The 26,231-nt window shown below is 39.3% G+C and overlaps 2 protein-coding genes across 2 annotated transcripts; both read right to left on the bottom strand.

Annotated features, from left to right (window-relative positions):
* Positions 1–1,657: 1,657 nt before the first annotated feature.
* LOC132144053 (gastrula zinc finger protein XlCGF57.1-like) lies at positions 1,658–7,395 on the bottom strand. The gene is made up of 2 exons (XM_059554778.1): positions 7,099–7,395; positions 1,658–3,469 (listed from the first exon to the last, which is right to left on the bottom strand). The coding sequence occupies exons 1-2, from the start codon at positions 7,196–7,198 to the stop codon at positions 1,896–1,898; spliced, it is 1,674 nt and encodes a 557-aa protein (XP_059410761.1). The 5' UTR covers positions 7,199–7,395; the 3' UTR covers positions 1,658–1,895.
* Positions 7,396–9,753: 2,358 nt separating this feature from the next.
* On the bottom strand, positions 9,754–11,139 carry LOC132144054 (gastrula zinc finger protein XlCGF7.1-like). The gene has a single exon (XM_059554779.1). The coding sequence runs from the start codon at positions 11,081–11,083 to the stop codon at positions 10,172–10,174; it is 912 nt and encodes a 303-aa protein (XP_059410762.1). The 5' UTR covers positions 11,084–11,139; the 3' UTR covers positions 9,754–10,171.
* Positions 11,140–26,231: the final 15,092 nt, after the last annotated feature.

Raw genomic sequence — 26,231 nt, 5'->3', positions numbered from 1 at the left:
ATTTTTAATCAAAATAACTTTCCCTATCACTTGCAACGACATCCCTTATCTTATGATGTGTGTACAATGACCTAAGATCACAGCAATAGCAAACAACAATGCTCTAGTCAATTTTAGATGGACAAAACCAAGTCCTGCATTTTATTTCTACCTCAAGATAGCTGATTCACTTATATATACAATACTGTACATCAGTCACAACAGGATGAAACAATGCCAAAATACATTTTGACTTGTTTAAATCTCTGAATGAAAGTGATAAACAACTAACATTGACTTTCTGTTTTGCAGCAGTTCAGTCAGGAAAATCTGGGCCAGACATTTTAGAAGTCGTCACTGCCTCCCTGCCAGGAAGATTTTTGTCTGACATTCAAAACTATTCAAAAGCACTCTCAAGTTAACTCGTCTGTAGCAGGAGAAGGGCATGAGATGGGAAATGAAGTGATAAGAAATGAGCAGTTTATTGAAAAACTAGGGGTGCTCCAATCACGATCGGCCGATCGTTATGCGCATCTCGTCAGTAAAGCCGGTTCTCTAATCAGCGGTAAATTCCCTCAGTGATTTCACATAGAGCAGCTCTACACAGAGCTTCACGCACCTGAAGGAATTTACCACTGATTAGAGAACCGGCTTTACTGACGAGATGCGCATTACGATCGGCCAATTTTGATCGGTGCACCCCTATGAAAAACCTTAAGGCGGGCATACATTGTGCGATTTCTGTGCGATTACGGCAAGGTACCAACTGCTTCAATAGTGTGATACCTCACAAGAGGCGACCAAAAGTCAGAAATCCATCCGACCAACCAATTTCCGGTCAGGAGAGGTTAATCGCCTCTCATTTCCCCTTGTACACTGCACGAACACTGCACGACAAATGACGCACGAAAATGCTGAAAATCGGCCCGACCCAAAAAAGAGTCTCACGAGTCAGAATTCGGCTCAAAATCGGATGAAAATCGCACAGTGTATGCCCGGCCTTAGATATTTGTGTTAGTCAAACCTACTTTAAACAACAATCAGTGTTTTTCTTGGATAAATTAATGTAAAATGAGCACTTTCCATGTGTTACAGTTCTGCTTTTCAAAGATTAATTAAACTTTAAGGGACACTTCACCCAAAAATGAAACGTTCTGACTTGATTTTTTATTTAAATTTTTTTTATTTCCTCAGTAGAACAGTAAAGAAGATTTTTTTGGACAAACTGTTGTCCTTCCAAATGGTACTCACCTGTGCTTATCCTTTATGCTGGAACCAATTTTAAAAGATTTGCTGGTTTCCTGGTACAATCCCATTTGGGAATATTGACTCATTGTCAGAATAGTAAATCTGCCATCAGTGGTTCAACCGTAACATTATTAAGTGATGTGAATACTTTTTGTAAACAAAGAAAACAAGAATAACGGTGATGTGGAGAGACACAAAGGAGACAAATTGTTGAATAAAGTTGTTATTTTTGTTTTATTTGTGTACAAAAAAATATTCTGGTTGTTTCATAACATTACGGTTGAACCACTGATGGCAGAAGGACTATTCTGACAATGTCTTTAATACTTTTCTGAACCTTGAAAGTGTAAGGTACTTGGCAGTCTATGGGACAGTCTCAAGCCTCTCGGTTTTCCTCCAAAATATCTTAAATTTTGTTCCGAAGACGACATGGGGGTAAGTGATTGAAGACAAAATTTTCATTTTGGGGTGGAGTATCCCTTTAACAAACAAGGTACAACAAACATTCAAAATATGTAGAATAATTGTGGAAATTTAAAATGAAGGGGAAACACGGCATTTCCCATTATAATGAACAACAGAAACATGTTCTCATTAAGAGTAGGGGTGTAAAAGTGGCATCCTGACCAAATTGTCCCATTGGTCTTTTATCGGTCACTACCAAATAATCATATAAACAGACTGACTACATCACTCTGCTCCGACAGCTGGTGGGTGTCCTGATACGCTATGACTGCTATCACTTCATCTGGATGGATGGTGTACACAGGAGACAGCAGAGAAGATTCCCCAACTGCGTCAAAATGAATTCTCATGTGACGTTTCAGGTGTACGTGTTGTGTGAAACTCTTTCCACACTGAGGGCAGGTGAAAGGTTTCTCACCAGTGTGAATTCTCATGTGATTCTCAAGGTTTTGTTTCACGGTGAAACTCTTTCCACACTCGGAGCAGGTGAAAGCCGTTGCTTCATTGTGAATTTTCATGTGACTCTCAAGGCTTTGTTTCACAGTAAAACTTTTCCCACATTCACAGCAGATGAAGGGCTTCAGCCCAGTGTGAACTCTCATGTGACCATCAAGGTTTTGCTTTATTCTAAAACTCTTTCCACACACAAAGCAGGCAAAAGGCTTCTCTTCAGTATGAATTTTCATGTGTCTCTCAAGGTTGGTCTTCATTGTGAAACTGTTCCCACATAAAGGGCAGATGTAAAGCTTATCTTCAGTGTGGATTTTCATGTGTCTCTCAAGCTTTTGCTTCATTGTGAAACTCTTTCCACACTCGGAGCAGGTGAAAGGTTTCTCTCCAGTATGAGTGGTCATGTGGCTCTCGAGGCTTTGCTTCACTGTGAATCTCTTTCCACACTGAGGGCAGGAGAAAGGTTTCTCTCCAGTGTGAACTCTCATGTGACTCTCAAGGCTTTGTTTCACTGCAAATCTCTTTCCACACTGAGGGCAGGAGAAAGGTCTCTCTCCAGTGTGAATTCTCATGTGACACTCAAGGCTTTGTTTCACTGCAAAACTCTTTCCACATTCAGGGCAAATGAAAGGCTTCTCTCCAGTGTGAGTCCACATGTGACGTTTAAGACTTTGATGTTGTGTGAAGCTCATCCCACAGATGGAGCAGGTGAAAGGTTTCTCTCCAATGTGAATGCTCATGTGACTTTTAAGACACTGTTTTGCTGTGAAACCCTTTCCACACTGAGGGCAGATGAATGGCTTTTCTCCAGTGTGAACTCTCAAGTGACTCTCGAGGCTTTGTTTGACTTTGTAACTCTTCCCACACTGAGGACAAGTGAAAGGCTTCTCATCAGTGTGAGTTCTTATGTGACGTTTAAGGTATCCTTGCTGTGTGAAGCTCATTTCACACTGAGGGCAGGTGAAAGGTTTTTCTCCAGTGTGAATTCTCATGTGACTTTTAAGGCTTTGTTTCGATGTGAAACTCTTATCACATTGAGGACAGATGAAAGGTTTCTCTCCAGTGTGACTTCTCATGTGAATGTTAAGCTGACCTTGTTGCGTGAAACTTTTTCCACAATGAGGGCAGGTGAATGGTTTCTCTCCAGTGTGAATCCTTAAATGAGCCTCAAGCTTTTGCTTCACTGTGAAATTTTTTCCACATTGAGAGCAAATGAATGGTTTCTCTTCAGAGTCAATTCGCATTTCCTCCGCAAGACTTGCTTGCTCAAAGAAATGCATCCCACCTTCATCCCAAGTGACAGAATCTTCTTTCTGTTCATTCAGATCTAAAACAAATGTTAAAATATCAATGTCAAAAATCAGTTCTATGATAATCAAGGTGAGATTGAGCTAAAGTAAGTTTAACAGCCGAATGCGACAGAGGTCTTTGACAAAATATTGATTTTAATGTCCTTGCCTACAGAATTTTCCATGACAAGATACTGTTAGGTCTCATTTATACAAGGTGCTAAGATCTAACTCAATTGTATTTGCCAAAAAAGGTTTAAACAGGATCCAAAATTCAAACCACTTTCATGGGTGGTTAGGGATGCATGTGGTCACATTAGACACGTTTCCACTGTCAGCCAAAAGCAAGTGTAATGGAGGTATGAACTTTGTGAGTAAAACCTCACTCCCCTGACCCCAAGAGGTGCACTAGCAACTGATGCTAGAAGCTGTGGTCTTAAAGGTCCTTGTTAGTGCACTCACCTCCCATGCTGGTAACGCCAGGTTAAATCCTGCTTGGAGTGAATGAGGGGAGTAAAACATGAAGGGGTTACATTGGTGCCGTGACCCAGATGGAAGTGAGGTTTAGGGAGTGATGTAATGGAGGCCAGATAACAAGAGCTGTGTGGGTAATACCTGACTCTTCTGATCTCAAGACGCTGTAGGATTTACCATGAACCAGAGTCCAACAAATTGACACTTTTTAAGATCAAGGAGATTCCCCACTAAGTCAGTGATTTATCATAAAAACTAATCAGTGGTGCCTGATCGTCTGAGTCCACTGTCTTCCTTATATCTGCTCATTCTCAACTGGGTCTGGGTCTTAAAATTGATCAAAGGAGACCCTCCATTTTTCCCAAAACATAACCATTCTGTGCAACCAAGTGGCCAAGCAACACTTTGTGACAATTATACACAAAATGTATGTCCATATCCAGAGGTGGGTAGTAATGAGTTACATTTACTTCGTTACATTTACTTGAGTAATTTTTTGGGGTAACTAATAATTTTCGGAGTATATTTAAAGATGGGTACTTTATACTCTTACTTGAGTAAATTTTTTGGGAAAACTCTGTACTTTTACTTCATTACTGTGGGCGACGCTCCTCTCGTTACTTTATCTTAATACAAATAAATGTTATAAATGTTTCAGTTTATTCCAAACGTGCCGTCTGCTTTTCTCTGGGAAATGAGCGATGCCCATTCACGAATGATTCATTCTTTTGAGTCAATTCTGTTCAAAGGCTTGATCAAACCAATTGGCAAACGAGTGAATTGGTTCATGAATCAGTTTGAATGAGTCGTTCAGTTCCCTGCCGCGCGCTGAGCATCTGAAGTGGTTCACTCAGAGTTGTAACGTTTAACATCAGCAGCGTTGAAGACGTGGCTATGGAACTGCACTGAATTGAAAGCAAATCTGCAAAGTCTATTATTTGCTTGCGATGGAGATCCTTATTAGATGAACACCGCATGTGCTGTCTACTGTTGAACAGGTAATAACTTGGGCTACATTCGATTACAGTACACGATACCACTGTGACATTAGTTTGTTGTACGTGTGGCTTATAACAGAGGGGAGTCAAGTTGAATGCAGCTTCCAAAAGACAAAAAATAGCCGATTAAGATTTTATTAATTTTAATACAATCACACCGGTGCCAGTACGTTCAGCAAGTCATGTCATCAGCTGCTAAATTCAGATCTGTGATTGCTTGCTGGCGCTGAGCCAGTGATAGATGTGTTTTTACAGCACTGCGCATTATAACAAATCACACATGATTCCTTTGAGCTTATTAAAGCATTGGCCAATCAGAGGTGTTCCGATGAGTCATCGCTAAAATGCCGGTGCTTCCTTCACTCGCTCGCTGACTGGAGACCTCTTTCTGGCGAATTCTCTCGTCAGAAACAACAAAGTGCAGATGTGTGTACGAATCTTTAATTAAGATATTGATTTCACAGTGTTAACAGTTTCAGGGATTTTAATGGGAGTTTCTGAGAGTGTTTGAAATCTAGACTGTCAGTGAAAATGATCTTTAATATTGTAAATGTTATTTGCTCTCTTTCTGAACAATGAAAGATTAGTAGCAATATTTATATCACATTAACTTTCAATGTTAAATTCACATTTAAGATAAAGTTAGTCGTATTAAAAATATGTTATGGCATGACACCTATATCTGTTATTTAAGTAAACAGACAGGGTTTTATAATAAATTACATAAATTGGAGTAAAGGCTGATTAAATATATACATTTATACACGCACACATACATTACATACATTTTATCTACATATCTAAATAAAAATAGGCTCAGTATATATGACCCAAAGTAACTAGTAACTAACTACTTGAGTAGATTTTTTATCCGATACTCTTTTACTCTTACTCAAGTAACTATTCAAGACTAGTACTTTTACTTGAGTAAATATTTCTAGAAGTACTTTTACTTGAGTATAGTTTTTGGGTACTCTACCCACCTCTGTCCATATCAGGAAAGAGGAAACGTGATCGGGGTTAAAAGACCAGAATTAAAATGGGAAAACACCTGCAATGCCGATAATGCCAGTTCAAATCCTGCTCGGAGCTCAGGGAGTAATACCCAAAGGGGTTACATCGGGGCCTTGACCCAGATAAGAGTAAGGTTTAGTGGGGTGAGTGTAACACTCCGGTTATTTCTCACTCTGTTGCTCTATAACAGTAAAGTGAGATGTGAAAGGTCATCAAAACATCCTCAGATCAGATAATTGTATGGAAAATGTATATAAATGCTCATTCTTTTTTAATACATGTGACATAAACAGAGTTTTGTTTAGTTTTTTATCTAAATGTTTAAACCTTAAAAGCCATAATGGAGTTATTTTGTAAATTCATGTGATAAAAAAATAAACAGAAGCAGATGTAACTTAAATTTTTATTGTAAATCATAGATCAAACATCAATGATGAATCCTTAAGTTTTTATGTTAAGTCAAAAGTCAGCTTCTGTCATGTTCACACAGCTATCATTTTTATAGTCATTTAGGACACATTCAATGTGGAGAGAGCATGTAGCCTAAATCTACTAGATGTAGACTTATAAAAAGCAGTACATAAAATGACTATCTATTTTTAACATTCAAAATGGATTTTATATATATATATATATATATATATATATATATATATATATATATATATATATGTGTGTGTGTGTGTGTGTGTGTGTGTGTGAAGTAACTTTTCATAATCACAAATGAATAAAAGCTAGTTTATAGTTATTAAATTAAATTAATTATTAAAAAAATAATTTATTAAATTCAATTACCCCCAGTTCCCTTTTCTATTATAATGAACAATTTTCAGCTTGCAGAATGTTTAGGAAAGCAGTCAATAAAGAAATATACTTCTGCTTGGAGAGTGGTGTAGATGTCTTTTTAATTTTATTGTAAGGAATGAATGATCATTTATTCAAGCATCTGAAAATTACATTTTAAAAACATTTACCTTCTCTGACTTCAGTCTGACTTTAGATATATATAAAAAACAATAGAGGAAAAAAACAATTAGTTGCTCTAACAAATCCGCAAGTATTGCGGTCATTTTAACATCTGGAATAACCCCTCTTAAATCATTTGACACATGTCACGATCAACCAATAACAGATTCATTTAAGTCTTTCGATTTTGTGTATCTGACAAATAATCCACTTACTCTGTCTTTCACTGTTCTGCTCTTGTTTAGGTGACGACTGGCAGGTTTTTGTCTTCACATCTGGTGCCTGTGTTGTCTGGTTGCTTTCATGCTGCTCCATCTTTATCGATCAAGTTTATTTCGCTGAGTAGGCTACCCGTTAGTCAGTTTTAATACATTCTATTCTCTATAAGACATTCTACAATCGAAACTGATTTAGATTAAAATATAAGCATTATTAATGCAGCGATGGGCGCTTTCAAAACACTGGTTCATGAAGATCCGAAACGTCAACGATTCTTTTGTTTCAAATCAGTGGTTCGGAGCACGCATCAACCTAGCCAGGACACGTGATTTCAGCAAAAGAGTCTTCGCTACGTCATAAGTTGGCCATTTCGATGTATTTCCAATAGGGGGCGGTGAATTCAGTGTTGTATAATTTAATGTCAGTTTAGGCTATGTAAGTTACAAAGAAAATAAATCAAGAAATACTTCTATATATTTTCCATAGAATGTAGCTAAATGAATAATACTATATAATATTTCAATTGGACTAACTGAATTTCTGTAAAAATGAATTTGATCAATTGACATTATTTAATTATTTATTAACACTAGCTCAATCAGAAATATGTAGAACCAATGGAAAATAAAATGTCTACCAAACAGTGTAGTTAGAGTAATTAAATATTTTAACTTGTAGTAGCAATTGTTTATTTTCAGTAGTGCCTAAATAAAAAAAATGTTTTAAAAACATAAATAGCCTACATTAAAAAAACATTCAAGAGGTTTTCTCCATTAATTCGGAATAACTTGTTAAATCAAACTTTCACAAGCAGTTCACGTCAAAACATTAATTACAAAGTTTCCTCGCATTAAATAGGTTACGGAAAGTGACATATTTATTATTCCATGACATGTCCTAAATATAACCAGCTTTAAAATGCTTAAACTGTTACTGACAAAATCTTTAGAAAATGATTTCATTGATTTACAGTGCTCAATAATAGGCCTATAACGATGAATATGTCTTCTCTTGGGACTGATGTTTGTTTCATATTTGGCTGAAATCTGCTCCGCAAGTTCTCCCGCGCGTCCGCATTTGAATTCACAATTCCAACGGTTTTCCTCAGACGCATGTTGTCACGGTTCATTGGTCTGTGCGTTCATCTTGCGTCTCTGTCTGACTGTGTGCGTCTGTTAACTACCAAATGAAAGAACCTATTTTACTTCCCTCAGATCTAAAATAATAATAATAATAAAAATATATATATATATTAAAATTAATTCAAGGACAGTAAATCTAAGAAGTCGTAGATTTGCAACCCTAAATGCAACAGTCATTGTTTAGATCTGTTAATCTCATGTTATTGCCATTAAATTTGACAACTATTATACAAATCTATTATCTTGTACCCGAAATGCACTTTGCTTTAGCATCTATAGAGAATGTGAATGTAACTTTTGAAACGTATATATAGGTAGACTTGGATTTGTGGATTCGTCTGAAAGAAGAAAGTCATATACACCTAGGATGCTTCGGGGGTGAGTAAAACACAGCATAATTTTATTTTTGGGAGAAAGAAACCCTTTAAGGCAACACTTAAAAAAAAGGTTCCATTAGTTAATGTTAATGTATAAAGTTAACTAACATGAACGAACAATGAACAACACATTTACGTTACAGTATTTATTAATCTTTTTTAATGTTAATAAAATTAAAGTTGTTCACTGTTAGTTAATGTCAATTCATAGTGCATTAACTGTTAACAGGCACAACTGTTGATTTTAATAATGCATTGGTAAATGTTGAACAATGTAAGATTACACATCATTAGAAAAACATGGCAAACAAATATTAAGGAAGGCTATATATAATGTATACAGGATGATATATAAATGATAAATGAGTAAAGAAATACACAAATAATGGAAGAAAAACCACAAAAACATTGCTATTTAATTAACTATGTAGTTCTGTTAGGACTATACAAGTTTTAAAAAGCCGCATTTCCACTGTCGGGTCAGTGCGAGCCAGGGCTTAAAACAGGCCAGCTGGGGCTAATAGCCTCGGGCAAGTAGCACCGAGGCAAGAATAGATTAGGGTTTCCACAGTCAGGGCCTGAAGCTCCGCTGCGCGTCACTAAAACACGCCCTTTACACACCTCTCAGGAACAACGTCACGTAACCTCATCATTTCACCAACAAAGAGAAGTTATCAGAAAACTAAGAAATAAGTCACTGGAACATGCGCAATCACAAAACGAACATGATAACAGCAGCCGTTTATTTGCATGCTTGGTTAAATATTCAAATTCAAAATCATCGATGTTTTACTATAGAATAAGTGATACATTGACTATAATGAATTAATTTATCAGGACTTAAAATTAAACACACAGAAATAAATTTTAATATTTATTATTAATCAATAATATTTTTATGATAGGCTACATGGAGCTAAACTCTCGAGACGAGACTTATGACAGGTAATATAAGTTACCAAATAAATACACGATAGTGATATAGAGAATAAGAAGCTGATGTCTGATTTCTGCAAGCGGTCACATTTACAATGTTTACTATGGTAACGTTAATGTTTAGCGTTCATAGTCAGTCTTTTACATTGCTTATAAATATTTCTGCCTTGTTTAGTGATTATAATCCACATCGGATCAAGTTATTTCAAACACTCGCTGCTGACTAAGAGTGAGTTTTGAGCTCCACTTATTTTTTAAAAGTCTTTAATGCTGGTGTTATAGCTGTTATCTTTCTGAAATGATCTGCGCTGACGCTCTCCAGATGCGGAGAAACTCCGCCTTTGTTCATAACCACTCCTCTATCCCCAGCTGGCCCGCTTTTTTCGTCGGGCCAAAAAACCCTGGCCGTTGGCCCCGAGGAAGCCCCGACGAGGCACGATCAAGCCCCGGAAGTGACAGTGGAAACGCGACTGGCCCTGGCACGCACTAGCACGCCTGCTTTAAGCCCGACAGTGGAAACACAGCTAATGAATCATCAAGACTGCCTGCAGTTGCTGCAAGTACACTAATTGTAACGGTATTACATTTATTCTTATTGTGTCAAATGGCCAAATCTATATCACATATTCAATAGCTGGTGGGTTTTCTGAACTGTCGAAAGGCCTCTCTCCCGTGTGAATTCTCATGTGTCTCGTAAGGCGATGTTTCATTGTGAAACTCTTTTCACACTCGGAACAGCTGTAAGGCTTCTCTCCTGTGTGAATTCTCATGTGTCTCTGAAGGTTTTGTCTTATTCTGCAACTCTTTCCGCACAGAGGGCAAATGAAAGGCTTTTCTCCAGTGTGAATGCTTATGTGATTCTGAAGGTTTTTTCTCAATCTGCAACACTTTCCACAGTGAGGGCACACATATGGCCTTTCACCAGTGTGAATTCTCATGTGAACATTAAGATTTTGTCTCTCTCTGAAACTGTTTCCACACTCAGCGCATATGTAAGGTTTCTCTCCAGTGTGAATTCTCATGTGCTTCTCAAGGGATTGTTTAAAACCAAAGCTCCTTCCACACTCAGAGCAGGTGAAAAGCTTCTCTCCAGTGTGAACTTTCATGTGTTGCTTAAGACTCTTGTTGACGATGAAACTCTTTCCACACTCAGAACAGGTAAAGGGTTTCTCTCCAGTGTGGTTTCTCATGTGATATTTAAGGTTTTGTTTCACTGTGAAACCTTTTCCACACTCAGAGCAGGTGAAAGGCTTTTCTCCAGTGTGAATTTTCATGTGTTGTTTAAGGACCTTCTCCATTTTGAAACTCTTTCCACACACGAAGCAGGTGAAAGGTTTCTCTCCACTGTGGATTTTCATGTGTTGTTTAAGGATCCTCTTCATTTTGAAACTCTTTCCACACTCAGAGCATGTGAAAGGTTTCTCTCCAGTGTGAACAATCATGTGGTCATTAAGGATCCTCTTCTTTTTGAAACTCTTTCCACATTCAGAACAGATGAAAGCTTTCTCTTCGGAGTGACTGGTCATGTGGTCATTAAGGATCCTCTTATTTTTGAAACTCTTTCCACATTCAGAACAGGTGAAATCTTCTTTCAGTACCTTCTGATCTAAAATAAACATAAAAGATCCCAGTAATCAGTATAAGGGCAATAAATAATATTACTGTAAAACTGTTGCAGTGGTCTTCTTGATGCTACAGTTAGTTGGCCAGGAGCAAAATGGTCTTAGCCTATGATTTAGCCATTTTTAGAAAATTTGCTGTTGTTACACACAGCAGACAAAATAACAGACTCAGAAATAAACCATGAGTCTGGAGGCACTATTATTATTATAATCACACGTTAATATATCGGTTTATTCAACTGTATGTATACATATATGTTCCAACTATAATCATGTTTTGATCCCCAGTTTCTCTAACCTGTTAGGTGAATTCATTTGTTTTCACATGGAGGAGGCATTTGGCATTTAATATATTTGGCATCAGTATCTCCAATTACAACATATGTGAGAAATTTGACATTTTATCACTGGCCTGTTTCTCTAGTAAATTGTTAAAGTTACCTTAATTATAAAATCATCTATGAAATTATTTTTATTGTCTAAAACCTCTATCATGAAGGCCTTTGGCATCTCTGGAGTCACTTTTAGTTAACGACTTTTAAAGTAGCCTAGTTGGTCTGACAAAACATATGGAGAAAGCTAAACACTTCTCTATCATTTTACACACGTAACGTAATATTTCAATAGTCGTCATCAAACAATAACCGAATTAACTTATTGTTTCTAAGTTGCAAATAACCAGCTTACATTGTTTTGCATTCTCCCGCCTTTGCCTTGGTGAGGACTGGCGGTTTGTTGTCTTCACATCTGGCATTGTATTGCTGTTTTCACGCTGCTCCATCTTTATAACCAGGCAGTTTTCCATCCCGGTTATTTCGAAGATATAATCAGTCTGGTTTGATTCACTGTTTTCCTTATTAGAGACTCCACGTCTAAATCTGTTTCAATTTAAAACAGGAAAGTATAATGTGGTAATGGGCAAAATCACAACACTTCTCCACGAAGCTTCGAAACTATGAATCTTTTGTTCTGAATCAAGGGTTCGAAACACGTATGAAGCCGACCAATCACGTGGTTTCAGCAAACGAAGCTTCATTACGTCACACACTGGTTTGATTCTTTTGGAATTTGAATGGTTCTCCGCTAGAGGGCAATGAACAGATAAACCAGCGTCCGATATATTAGTTTTAACTGATCGGGGTTCAGTTTTATAATGTAGGTTCGTGTGTATATAATGGCAAAAAGGAGAGTGATATTTAATTATCTCTAAATGTTTGCATTAAACACACACAGCAAGCACTACAAATTAATCAAATTAAGAACAAAAATAAACATAAACTTTTTTTTTTGTGTTTTGTATATTGCCATTGTATATTGTGTCATCAAATATAGGTTTGGTCCGTGTTCTTGCTGCACATGGTTTTGGTCAGCAGGTGTCGCAAGTGTAAAGCTTTTCGAGCGGTGCAAACGAGCATCGTTTTACAAATCAATTGGGTCAAAAGCAAAAAGCTCCATTTGGCGCTGCATTATTTTAATAAATATTAGCTATCTCTATCCAAACTTTGTGTGAGCAGTTAAAATACACAAAGTAACGCGAGGGGATATCATAGTTTGTGGAGAACATAGAAATGTGTGCATCGGGCTTATGTTTGATCCTGTGCATAACAATGTGGTTACCTATATGTTTATACAGCAAAGCATAAATTAGGCTATCTAAACCTTTTTCCACACCTCATCGTACTATGTGAAAGGATGAGTGTCTCTTTGTAACAATGCAACAACAAATGAAACTCCGTTATTATACCTGTATAATTATTTATGAGCTTTAGCTGTAGCACATATGGAAATGAAAACGCACATCTAGCTTATTGTTCTCTTTTCTTTTTGAACTCTTCTTGAAATGAGATCTGAAGGAGCTGAAAGCATTAAGTAAAGGATGAAAACTCATCTTATCTTGAAGGACACTAGTGAGAAAGAGTGGAGCCGAAGCACAAAGACTGTATTGTTTTGGAATATGTGTGTGGGCAGAGGTTATATCCTCTGTCTGTTTGTTTTACATACAAACACAATTGAGTATCAATCCAAGTTAGGGCACCCAATTAACATCTACTGTGAATATATATTAGATAATAATAGACTAAGTCTAAGACTAACTCTTGGCAATTTATGATATGAATTGCAGTATTATTTTGTTGTATTCATGGGCCTTAAATCATGTTGGGGCTGTGTCCAGAATGTGGTTTAATCTTTATGCTTTTCTTCTTAGGCCATTCTTAGAGATTTCATTCCCATTCGGATAATAAAACGTAGACACACAAACATAGAGTTAATTGTCAGTGTAAAGCATTATCAGCTCATCCTCATTTACTCACTGTGTGATTCAACACTGTTGTCAAAAATGATAACAGCAAAAGATAACAGCAAGGGCTCTAATGTACCAACCAACACACAGGGCTGTTAAATATATAAACTCCTTGTCACAAATACACGCTTGATCATTAACTTCAGTAAATGCGGCATCTTAAGTAAACTAGGTTTTTACAGTTCCTGTGAGTGATAACAGCACAGCTTTCCTCCTCAGGCTGCACAATTTCAGCTCCTTCATGTCCAGGCTGAGAGAAGACATTTAAATGGTGTTAGATGTTTTTGTAATTTCCTACTATGTGCAATCCCAGCTAACAAAAATATCTTCTAAGAATATTTTACTAACGTTCGCATGAGTTCTGAAAAAATTATTTGTGAATGTTCTGTTAATGTTAAAAACATACATTTTTACAAGTTTTATTCTTGATTATGCAAATGTTACAGGAACATTCTATTTCATCATTTAGCAAACATACTGGGAATGCTACTTTTGAATGTTCTCTGAACATTAAAAAATAGTTAAACATTTAAAAAAAAAACTAAAACATGTTAAAAACCATTAATCATGAATAATATTTTTTTGTGCTAATTATGTGTTTTATAAATGATGATTAAAAGTTTTTGAAGATAAAAAGACAACATGGACATAAAAGTAACTTATGCATAACTTGTAAGAGATTATATCTGCAACTGACATAGAAAGAATGTCATAAATTGTAAATTTTACCTAATAATTATGACTATGTCATAATGTTGACTTTTAATGTCATATTTAATGTCATATAGAAAGGAAAAATAAATAAATGAATAAATAAATGTAAAGTGTTCCTGTTTCCACAGAGATCCACACTGTTTACATTGAAAGCAGTCAGCTTAAAGGTCTAAGTATGGTGTTCTTGGTAATTAGCATCAGTGCAATCGCTGATTATCTCATTAACAAGATTGTAAAGCAGCAACAGATTATATAATTACAGCTTAAATGCTGTCAAAACCCTTTTCATAGACGTAGAATCAGCAGAGTATGTAAACATCCGTGTATGAGACATGCATGAAACAGCACATTCTGCCATATGATTATACAGAGTCTGTCAGAATCATGGACCTGCATGATCCGGATTGGTCAGTTCAACATGTGTGTATGAATAATTAATTTTTGATGAGCTTGGTTGTAAGTGCCGAATAGACTGTGTAGTGAGAAATAGAGGAGTGCGAGTGAAAAAAAAAACTTGAGGCATGGTGAGTGGGTGGATGGATGAATGCAGCTCTGAAGGCTGTGCTATGCTTAGTACTGATACCTCTGTTCTCTATCTATCTATCTATCTATCTATCTATCTATCTATCTATCTATCTATCTACCTATCTATCTATCTATCTATCTATCTATCTATCTATCTATCTATCTATCTATCTATCTATCTATCTATCTATCTATCTATCTATCTATCTATCTATCTATCTATCTATCTATCTATCTATCCTGCATTTTGAAAACATGGTTATTTAAATAAAATCAAATAGATGCACATAGTTAATGAACTATGCCATGAGTTTCTGAGTGTAGACATCTCACCTTTTTCTAACCCATGTCATTTATTTTTTGGCTGACAAATGTGCATTATCTGAAGTTTATTAGTTTAGTTAAACAGTATAATCCAAATATATGGAAATCTTATTTACAATTCAAATATATAAATCTTAGGGTTGACTCTGAAATCCTGTTCATTAACTTACTTCTTTTTGCTTATCATTATGAAGTATAGTGACACAGATGTTTGGACACAGACTCTCTCCTCTTTAAACAGGGTTTGGTCTTTTCAGTGGTCCTTCCCCTTAGAGCCTCCAAGTGGATGTTTATTCTGATCGACAGGAAGGTCTGAACTTCATACAGACTTTCTCATCAAAGTCAATGCTGTGTCTGCTGGCTTCAGTGACACACAAGGCCTGTGTGTGTATGTGTGTGTGTGTGTGTGTTTTAGGCTGCATGCTTCACACCAAAACCTCTCATTCTAGCCTCTTTTTCCCCTCTCGACTTCAAAGCCATCATTCATATTTCTGTCTACATTTATTCCTGTTACTACCAGGTTCAGAAACACACACTGGTTTTAAAGCATATAGGATGTATGCTGTGCATCATATGAGAAATTAATGTATTCATGGAATAGTAAACTGCTGCTTTTGAAGAATTGTGCATTAACAATGCAGACTTGATCTGTCATTTTTATAATAACAGCTGTGATTTTTTAATGTAATTTGATTGCCCTTCCAAAAGTTAAGATATTCTTAGGCAGAAAATGCAAAACAATTGGCAGTTTTTTAATGCAAGTTATTTTCCTTATCGTAACCATCATTCACAAATTAAAGCCTTATCATAAACCTTTGAGATAAGAAATCAAATTTCACAGGGATGCAGACAGAAAAGATTCAACACAACACCGTCTACACACACACATTTATTTTTTATCACGATGGACACTTTCAACTCTCAAACAAACCTACTTTTTATTAAGATGTTTTTTTATACTTGTTATATTTTCCCCCAGACCAGGTAAAATATAATATGTTATGTCATTGTGGGCATTTTCATGTGCTTTCTCTCTTTATTTATTTATTTATTTATTTTTGCAGTAATAATACTTTATATGAAACACAACACTTACACATTTCTGCATCTGACATGTTCATTAATTTGGTCTTTTTTATTGAATCTTCCAGCTCAGCTCTGAGGTGCAGTCGGGGGACGGTGAGATCACCTGCTGTAAAACAGGTTTGGATCAAAAGGAAACACAAGAAGGCATATTCACAAACACTCACTCAGAAGAACAATGCAGCACAGAGACACATACATAGACGACAGACAAATTGACTGAGGGCCACAGAAAGCTCTGGAGGATGATGCAGTCACACAAACACATAAAAAGACATGTATGCACCCTTATATGCACTTTACTAGGCAAGAATCATCATGAAATCACAGTGATGATCATAATTTTACAGCAACTCCAGACAATAAACACAATTTAAATGTATTTATTTTAATTCAAATGTCCTTAGAAGCTCAATCAATCTTTGTATTGTACAGGTTTGGAGCAACATGAGGGTGCTGGCAGATATGTTTCACTGAACTATCCCTTTTAATAAACTAAATCTATACAAAGATATACAAAACAGATAAAGTTTCTTCAACACAAGATGTAGGATCTAAAAACAGTAGGCTACATATAGAAATAAACAGAGGGCATATATATAATTACAATTATATGTCATAATACAGCACAAAACACCAATGTGTATCAGCCCTAACAACAGGCCTTCAAACAATAGAGAAACCAGGTGTTTTGGAAGGATTTTTATTTCTTTTGAGTTTGTTTGTGCATGTTAGGCTTCATTTATGTTCGTCAAATTTCATAGTTTCCATTTTAATATTTTTATAATATTGATGCAATATGTTTTGAGACCTCTAGTCTGCTAATAGACAGTTGAAACATCTCTGTTTTACTTGATAAGTTCACTTGATTTCACTGGATAAGTTGCTAAATGTATGGCTGTACATATGGCTTGGATGCACAGAATAGTCGATTACTCAACTTCTTAAACAGCTAGTCTGTGCTGGACTATTCAAGAGTTAATTAAACATGAACATAGTGTAAAACTGCTGTCATAAACAATCACACTCACAGTAAGCACACTGTGTTTCGATCAAGCCTGGATCCTGTTCATGTCAGTGAGATATCAGCAATGACAGCGATTAGACGGACCGTGACAACAGCCTTTGCAGCCATGTACTCTGTTTAAATTCAAACCACATGAGTACGTGAGTATACATATCACTACTTCATATGATTGCTTGAAGAAGCCCATAGTCTCTAATACATAAGGGATAATGCACGGCTAGCTTTGCGTTAAACGATTTAATGCACGATGTGGAGGACAAGAACCACCCTCCGCGAAGTACATTGAAATCATTTCATGCATCTCTCTCTCTTTTGGTAATTAATTCAAATAAATGCTATAATTCATTCAAATGTGATCATACCACACTGTTTCGCCTCTGTGTCTGATTGTATAAAGTAGGCAGAACACTAGCACTGATGAGCCATAACTGACAAAAATATGATTTGCATCCTTATGGTCAAATATTGCACTGCAAACAAGCAATAACTTAAAAGTCTTAGGAAAGAGTTGACAACAAGTTTTTGTCGCTTATATGTACAATGCAAACGTGCGACCCCTCACCTCTCTCTCTCTCTCTCTCTCTCTATGAGTGTTTGTGTGTGAGTAATGTGTGTGGGTGTGTGTGCCCCAATTCGTTTTAATGCACACTTGCCAGGATCGAGTATTCAGACGAACCATAATGAGGCTTAATTAAGGCGAATGTAACTTCACAGAACATGTTTTTGCATTTGACTGCAGTACTTTTCAATTGTTTTGTCTTTGCAATGTAAATAAGTGCTAGACTGATGTTTTTGCCCATTGCACTTGAGTCTCAAGACGTTGCATTCTTTTCATGTTTGTGTTTTGTGAGGCTTTGTGTTTGTGTGTGTGTGTATGTGTATGTGTGTGCGTGTGTGTGAAAGACACTAACAATGTGGTTATTTATGCATAATGAAAAACAAATACTGTGTCAGGCAATTTGCATTTATGACTATGTGGGGAGCCCTAATTGTTGAAGATACTAGTCATGCATTAGTCACGCTTTTATCCAAAGCAACTTACATTGCAATTAGGCTTTTCATGCAACCTCTACTGTGTACAGGAACACAGAATCACCTCTTTTCTCTAAAGGAAATCTTTAAAGATTTTCTAGAAATATTTAGTGAAACATTTCTATATGGTTTCACCCCATATGTAATAAGACTCGACACAATCCCACTGCCCAGAGATCTCCAAACCCAGAACAAATTCAGCACAGTTCAGCGAGCATTTCATAAATGTCATAAACATGCATGTCATAAACATGTCATAAAAATGTAATTGTCAGAACCATTAGCTGTATGACACTTGTGCTTTTTGCATGTCATGAATCTGTCCTCGGTTCTGATAGTGCTCTGGACTAATAGAGGCTTTGAAATACGCTCATTTATATTTTAGACAAACAGTTTGTCCTGCTGCTGTAAACAGCATATGATTGGTATCACTGAGCCTCTGAGAGTCGCTCTCTTTGCCTTTAAATGTGTGAATGCATTCTGATTGATTCACTATTTTGTTTTTCCTCAGTGGTGAAAATAATCGTGACACATCACAGATTGACCTCTTGGCTTAAAGGAGCACAAATCTAAGATACAAGAAAGTTAGATTGTATTTTTATTTATTATTATTAATTATTTTTTAAAACAGCAGAGAGAATGACATCATATCCTGTTCATCGCACCAAACACTGCTAATGTGCTGGAATTGAAGTCAGAAGAAAATGAAAGTCATATCATTCCACGACAGGGTAAACACATCCTCTCCTTTGTTGCCATCTCAACGACCAGTGAAATCATCTTTTCACTCTGCTGAACATTTTCTCACTATTTCTCATTGCATGTCACTCCAGAAGGTTCTGTCAGAACTGAACTTTATCCTCCATCCCAGTCAAGACAGAGGGAGGCAGAGGGAGATCATGTCCTCCTGTCCATCCTGGCAGATGACACTCAAACAAATCCACCTCCTTTTCATTATTTTCCTTTCCAATTCTACACCCCTTTTACTGTATTTGGGATCTATGCAAAAATGTTTAGGGTTAAATACAAGATGTGCATTCATTTGGATTACACCATTTTAACATAAAATATAATAAACATCATTGGATGTATAATTGTTGTAATGACTTAGGTCTGAGTTGCTGTGTTTTTGTCTTGTTGACTGTGTGCCTAGTCTCAGAACACATGGGGTTTGTTTTGGCAGCTCATGTGTTCTGCTGTCAGTGTTGTTTCTTCCCCCTCCCACTCGTTATCCTTAATTCTCTGTGTTCTGTCACACCTGTAGCCACTCTTTCCTCATTAGCTCTCCTCTATTTTAGTTCCTCTCGTGCTCTATCTTTTGTCAGACTGTTGTAAGTTGTTTAATGCTTCGCTGGTGACCGTCTTGTCCTGTTTGCCTAGTCCTGCCCTTTTATGTTATTTTAGGCTCCAAGTGTTTTTTTTGATTTTTTATTTTTGTCTGGAACTGTTCCCTCTCTTCCTGTCAGACTAGACTGATTCTGCCTCCGGTCCTTGCATCGCTTTTCTGTTGGGATCCCCCAAGACTTGACTCCAGCTCCTCTCTGCACTCTATCCTCTCATTCAGGTAGTTTGGTGGGCCTTCGACGCTGTGTCCCAAGGACTCTCAGATCAGTGTGACTTTGACGTTGCGTCCCCAATGACGCTCTGGTTGATGTGACTTTGACGTTGCGTCACAGAGGACGCTAGGACCGGTCCCCGCTGAGAGGTTTCTTTTTGCCCTGTGGAGTGATCATTCTTTGTTTTCCCCGTTTGCCCAGTGAGGGCTAAATAAACTTTTTGTTACCTGCAACTGAATCCTGCGTGTCCCTGACAGAACGGTCTGACCACGATGGATTCAGCAGGTGCAGACCAAGTAAGAGTCGCAGTCAGCCAACAAGGCATTCTTCTGGGACAGCATTCCAGTCAGTTGACTACCACCTCAAGGGAGGTCGAGTGCCTCGCAGCCCAAGTAGACCTCAATGTCCAGATTCACTCCTGCCGAGCCTTTCTGTCCCAATGCTCTCTGGTCTTCGCCCTCCAGCCTCGCCGCTATGTTACAGAGGAGTCCCAAGTTGCAAGGTTTCGGGAAGGTTTGGATGACGACATCCAGGATGAGATCGTTACTCACGAGCTGCCTCAGAGTCTTGACACCCTTGTGGATCTGGCCCTCCCTGTGGAGGGGCGCCTTCAGCGTCGACGTCAGCGGTGTGCTGCTCAGTCCTCCTGGATGCTGAAGGAGGGTGCCCCTAGTAGTGCTTCCACCGCCTTGTCACCGTCAACAGACCCTGAGCCTATGCAAGTTGGTCATCTTCGCCTTACCCCTAAAGAGAAGCAGGATTGTTTGATTCGGGGCCTGTGTCTGTACTGCGGGAAGCCAGGCCATCGGGCAATCCAGTGTCCTTTAAAAGCCAGAGCCCATCAGTAGTTCGGGGGGATCCTGGTGGGTGCTACTCCTCATATCGACTCCCCCATCTCCCGTACCCTGTTAAAGGTCTCTGTTCAGCATAAGGACTCCTTTCATTCCTATTCTGCACTGGTCGACTCTGGTGCCGAAGGCAACTTCCTGGATGCCTCTGTTGCGGCACGGTGGGGTATTCCTACCATTCCACATCCTTCTCCTATTTCTGTCCGCTCCCTAAATGGTCTCCTCATCTCTTCCATCACCCATTCCACTACCTCTGTAAGTCTGGTGGTATCTAGCAATCACCGTGAGGTAATTGAGTTGTACCTCCTAGATTCCCCGGGTGCTCCTGTTGTCCTTGGGCACCCGTGGCTGGTGCAGCACAACCCTCATGTGGATTGGTCCGGCAATTCTGTGTTCTCTTGGAGTCAGTCATGTCTTGCGTCTTGTCTTGGTTCTGCTTTGTCTCCTGGCTCTGTGTCTTCTGTTTTTTAGGTTGAGGAATGTGATCTTGCCGGGGTCCCGGAGGGGTACCGTGATCTTTGTCAGGTCTTCAGTAAGTCCCGGGCCACATCCCTGCCTCCTCATCGGCCGTATGACTGCGCCATCGATCTCCTTCCAGGCACTTCTCCGCCCGAGGGCCATTTGTATTCCCTGTCTGGTCCTGAGAGAGAGGCGATGGACAAGTATATTCAGGACTCCTTAAATGCCGGCCTCTTCCGGCCCTCTCCCTCATTGCAGGTCCACAATCAACATGTCCGTCAGGTGCTACAACGGCTGCTGGAGAACCAGCTGTACGTCAAGGTGGAGAAGTGCGTGTTCCATGCCAAGTCGGTTTCGTTCTTGGGGCATATTATCTCGACGGAGGCGATCAAGGCCGATCCCGCTAAGGTAAGGGCCGTGACCGAGTGGCCAACCCCTGACTCACGGAAGGCGTTGCAGTGGTTCTTGGGGTTCGCCAACTTCTATTGGCGATTCATCAGGAACTTTAGCCTGGTTGCTGCACTCTTAACTGCACTCACCTAAGGTACCGTTCATATGGAATGTACAAGCCCAGGAGGCCTTTGGTGTTCTCAAGTCCCGTTTCATCTCTGCTCCTGTTCTTTGTCTCCCAGATCCGGAACGGCAATTCATTGTTGAGGTGGATGCTTCTGATGTCGGGGTAGGTGCGGTCCTGTCCCATCGGTCCCCCAAGGATGGGAAGGTGCTTCCTTGCGCCTTTTCTCACCGTCTGAGCCCGGCCGAGCGAAACTATGACATAGGTAACAGGGAGCTGCTGGCAGTCAGGCTGGCCTTGGGGGAGTGGCGCCACTGGTTGGAGGGCGCAGCGTTGCCCTTCTTGGTCTGGACGGATCACAAGAATTTAGAGTATATCCGTTCGGCCAAGAGGTTGAATGCTCGCCAGGCCCTCTGGGCACTTTTTTTTTGGGCGGTTTAATTTCTCCCTCTCGTATTGGCCAGGATCCAAGAATGTTAAACCTGATTCCCTTTCTCGTTTGTTAGAGAATCCCGGGAAGGAGGTGAGTCCCAGTACCATTCTCTCCAGAGAGGTGGTGGTGGGGTCCCTTTCCTGGGATGTCGAGCGACGGGTAAGGGAGGCCGTGCGGAAGGGGGAGGTCCCAAGGGGGTGTCCGGGGGGTCGGTTGTTTGTACCGGCTGCGTTGCGTCCTTCGGTCCTTTGGTGGGGTCATGAGTCCAGAGTTGCTTGTCATCCAGGGGTTCGGAGATCGTTGGCTGCCATCCGTCAGCAATTTTGGTGGCCATCCACGGTCCAAGATGTCAGGCAGTTTGTGTTGTCTTGCTCCGTTTGTGCTCAGAATAAGACTTCTAACCAGTCTCCTGTTGGTCTGTTACAGCCTCTACCCATTCCCTCTCGTCCATGGTCACATCTGGCCCTTGATTTCGTCACTGGCCTTCCCCCGTCGAGAGGTAACACCGTTATTCTGACGGTGGTGGACCGCTTCTCCAAGGCGGCCCATTTTATCCCCTTACCCAAACTCCACTCCGCCAAGGAGACCGCTCAGGTGGTCGTGGACCACGTCTTCCAGATCCATGGTCTTCCGGGTTGATGTGGTCTCCGACAGAGGACCACAATTCATCTCCCGTTTTTGGATAGAGTTCTGTAGACAGATCGGGGCCTCTACGAGTCTGTCTTCAGGTTTCCACCCCCAGACCAATGGGCAGGCCGAGCGAGCCAACCAGGATCTCGAGCGTGCTGTCCGCTTTCTAGCATCACAGAGTCTGAGCTCCTGGAGTCAGCAGTTGTTGTGGGTTGAATATGCCCACAATTCCCTCCCGGTGGCATCTACGGGTATGTCTCCTTTTCAATGTTCCATCGGTTATCAACCACCCCTTTTCCCTGCACAGGAACCCGAAGCCACGGTCCTGTCTGCCTTGGCCTTTGTCCGTAGGTGGAGGAGGGCTGAGGAGGCCTTGGCCCAGGCTTCCAGATGGATCAAAATTGCGGCTGACCGTCACCGGACTCTGGCTCCCCAGTACGTTTGCATACAGAAGGTATGGCTTTCCACAAAGGACCTGCCTCTTCAGGTGCCTTCTCGTAAGCTGGCACCCAGGTTTATTGGGCCAAGGTTCTGAGTCCGGTGGCAGTGCGGCTCAAGCTTCCTCCCACGCTTGGTTGGGTTCACCCTGTCTTTCACGTGTCCAGGGTTAAGCCTGTGTTTAGGTCCCCCCTTAATCCCGTTGTTTTTTCCCCTATACCCCCTCCCCCCCCTTCGTCTAGAGGATGGTACTCCAGTTTACACTGTGAGAAAGCTTTTGGATGTTAGACGCCGTGGTCGGGGTTTCCAGTATCTAGTGGACTGTGAGGGCTACGGTCCTAAGGAGAGGAGTTGGATTCCGGCTCGGGATATTCTGGAACAGACTCTGATTGAGGACTTTCGCCGGCGACGAGGTGAGCACCTCCTGGTTGCGCCTAGTGGCACTGCTGGAGGGGGGGTGGGGTTTGTACTGTCATGACTTAGGTCTGAGTTGCTGTGTTTTTGTCTTGTTGTCTGTGTGCCTAGTCTCAGAACACATGGGGTTTGTTTTGGCAGCTCATGTGTTCTGCTGTCAGTGTTGTTTCTTCCCCCTCCCACTCGTTATCCTTAATTCTCTGTGTTCTGTCACACCTGTAGCCACTCTTTCCTCATTAGCTCTCCTCTATTTTAGTTACTCTCGTGCTCTGTCTTTTGTCAGACCGTTGTAAGTTGTTTAATGCTTCGCTGGTAACCGTCTTGTCGTGTTTGCCTAGTCCTGCCCTGTTATGTTGTTTTAGGCTTCAAGTGTTTTTTGATTTTTGTCTGGAACTGTTCCCTCTCTTCCTGTCAGACTAGACTGGTTCTGCCTCCGGTCCTTGCAATACTGCATGGCCCTTGAAGTGTGTGTATATAAACTGTACCGAATCAGTGCTTTTTCATCAATAAATGTAGAGCGTTTTAGATTTTCACTCAAGGTCGATGCGAGTGGATCAGTGTGAATGACAAGGCAGCACGTCTGTAGACATACAGTGAGGCATTGTGGATGTGCACAGACCAGAAACAAAACATTCAAGCCTATATATTCACATCTATTCAGCTATTCCCAGGAAGAGTTGCATAAAACATGAAGAATGGCCAGTGTTTGAGAAACAATATTTATTTTTCTAGTCTGTTTCACTTCATTAAGTACAAGCGTCCATGCCACAGTGTTTACAAGGGACTCTCATGGACTGAATGCATTTATCCCCGTCGTCATTTTACATCTAGAGACATATTTGAACTCTCAGAAGAGATCTTGATGAATTGTGTCAGACTGGAATGTACCAGGTGTCAGTCTCTATTATAATCATTCTTTACCTTTTTGGGGTCTACAGACAGATTCATGCAGTGAAAGCAGACCGTAACTGACACACAGCTGAAGGAGGGTAAGATCAGCCTGTGTTTCAGCTTTCTTGTGCTCCAGAGAAATGGTAATATTTAGTTTTGAATCTAATTGAACTTTATGAGGCGGTTTACAAGATGTCGGAAAACTTTGCCCTCTCTCACACACATGTATCCTTATTGGGATTTCCTATTCATATCTAAACGGGTTTCGGTTATCATAGATGACCCAAATCCTAGAATATACCTCAAATTAATTATTTACTATTATTTATTATTTCATCAATCTTGAGTCTTTGTTTCTTGTGTGTGATGCCTCCACTAAAGTTTTGAGTCAGGGTTTGCTGTTCGCCTGGGAACATTTCAAATCTTGAATCCCCACAGTCTCAGGATTGGTTTTGTGGCATGGAAGGCCATTAATAAAAACTTGTAAAAGATTTTTATTGCATGACCTGATGTAAAAAAAATAAATCAAAGCATGCATTTTAAAAAAAACATGCACTTGGTTAAAAAAATAAGGAAGCTGAAGAACTGCTTGAAGATAAGTAATTCATGCAACTTTTTAGCAACCGTATTCTTTCAGTCAAAGCTAAAGATTTTAGGAACGCTTACTATTTGGACAGGAACTTCAGTGATGCACAGCCCTGTAAGAGCAAACCCCGATTTCAATATCATAAAAAAAACATGGGAATAAAGTAGTAATTATAAATAATTTATTTATGATTTAAAAATGAACTACCATTCAAAAGTTTGAGGTTGGTAAGTATTTTTATTTTTTTTATGAAGTCTCTTCTGCTTACTTTATTATATTTAAAAAATACAATAAAATTATAAAATATTATTACAATATAAAGTAACTGTTTTCTATGTGAATTTATTTTAAAATGTAATTAATTCCTGTGACACGCAGCTGAATTTTTTTCAGCTCCCTTTTATCCTCTTCAATTCCTTTTACTTCATCTTCAAAACCTCATTTTCTCCTTTGTCTTTCACTCCCTCCCACCACCATTTCTGCTCATTTGTTTTTTCTCTCCCTCTTCCTTTAAAATGGTCAATCAGTTTGGTTTTATCCCCCTTTTCTCTGTATTCTCTCAGCCTCATTAATATGGAAATGAGTTTGATTAACCACCAACTGACTTGTAACCTTATTGATTTACATTTCAATAAGAGAGGAAGAGATAGTCAACACAGGTAAGAAATCAGAGATATTCCCTTTTTAATGAATTGTTCTCTCTGAACCGCTCTTCTTGATCATTATTTGCTTGTCATGAATTCTTCTTTTTCTTTTTTGTTATATTTGCACCATGCAAATGAAAGTAGGATTAGTTCCATAAAACCATAAAACCAGCACAATTAAGCAGCTTTTGGTTCTTCTAAAGGTGAATTTCTGGTAGGCGACTCACATTAATAGAAACATCGTAACACGACACATCGGGGATTTGCATAAAAATGTGAAAATAATTACAAACTGAAAAACAGAATATTTAAAACTCAATAACTGATCTGTGGTGCTTGTGCCAGTGGTGCGAATTTGAATGTGTTTTCTTTTGGATGACAACGGTAAAGGTTTAAAAATCGCTCTAAATTTAAAAGACCACAACTATCCTTATTCCAAAACGCGATGGGCTATACTTCCGGTTCAATAACCACTATAGGGAAATAACGAGAAGAAGAATGTGGAGTATATAACTGTTTGCATTACAAAAATGTGTTCATAATTAAGATAATACACTAAAATAATATGACAAGACACACAGGATGGCGCCTTGAATGGCAGACACCGCAGTCGGTGTGTGAATGTGTGTGTG

The sequence above is a fragment of the Carassius carassius genome, chromosome 7 (assembly GCF_963082965.1).
Source record: "Carassius carassius chromosome 7, fCarCar2.1, whole genome shotgun sequence".
NCBI lineage: Eukaryota > Metazoa > Chordata > Actinopteri > Cypriniformes > Cyprinidae > Carassius > Carassius carassius.
This window is presented reverse-complemented; position numbering and strand designations above follow the sequence as displayed.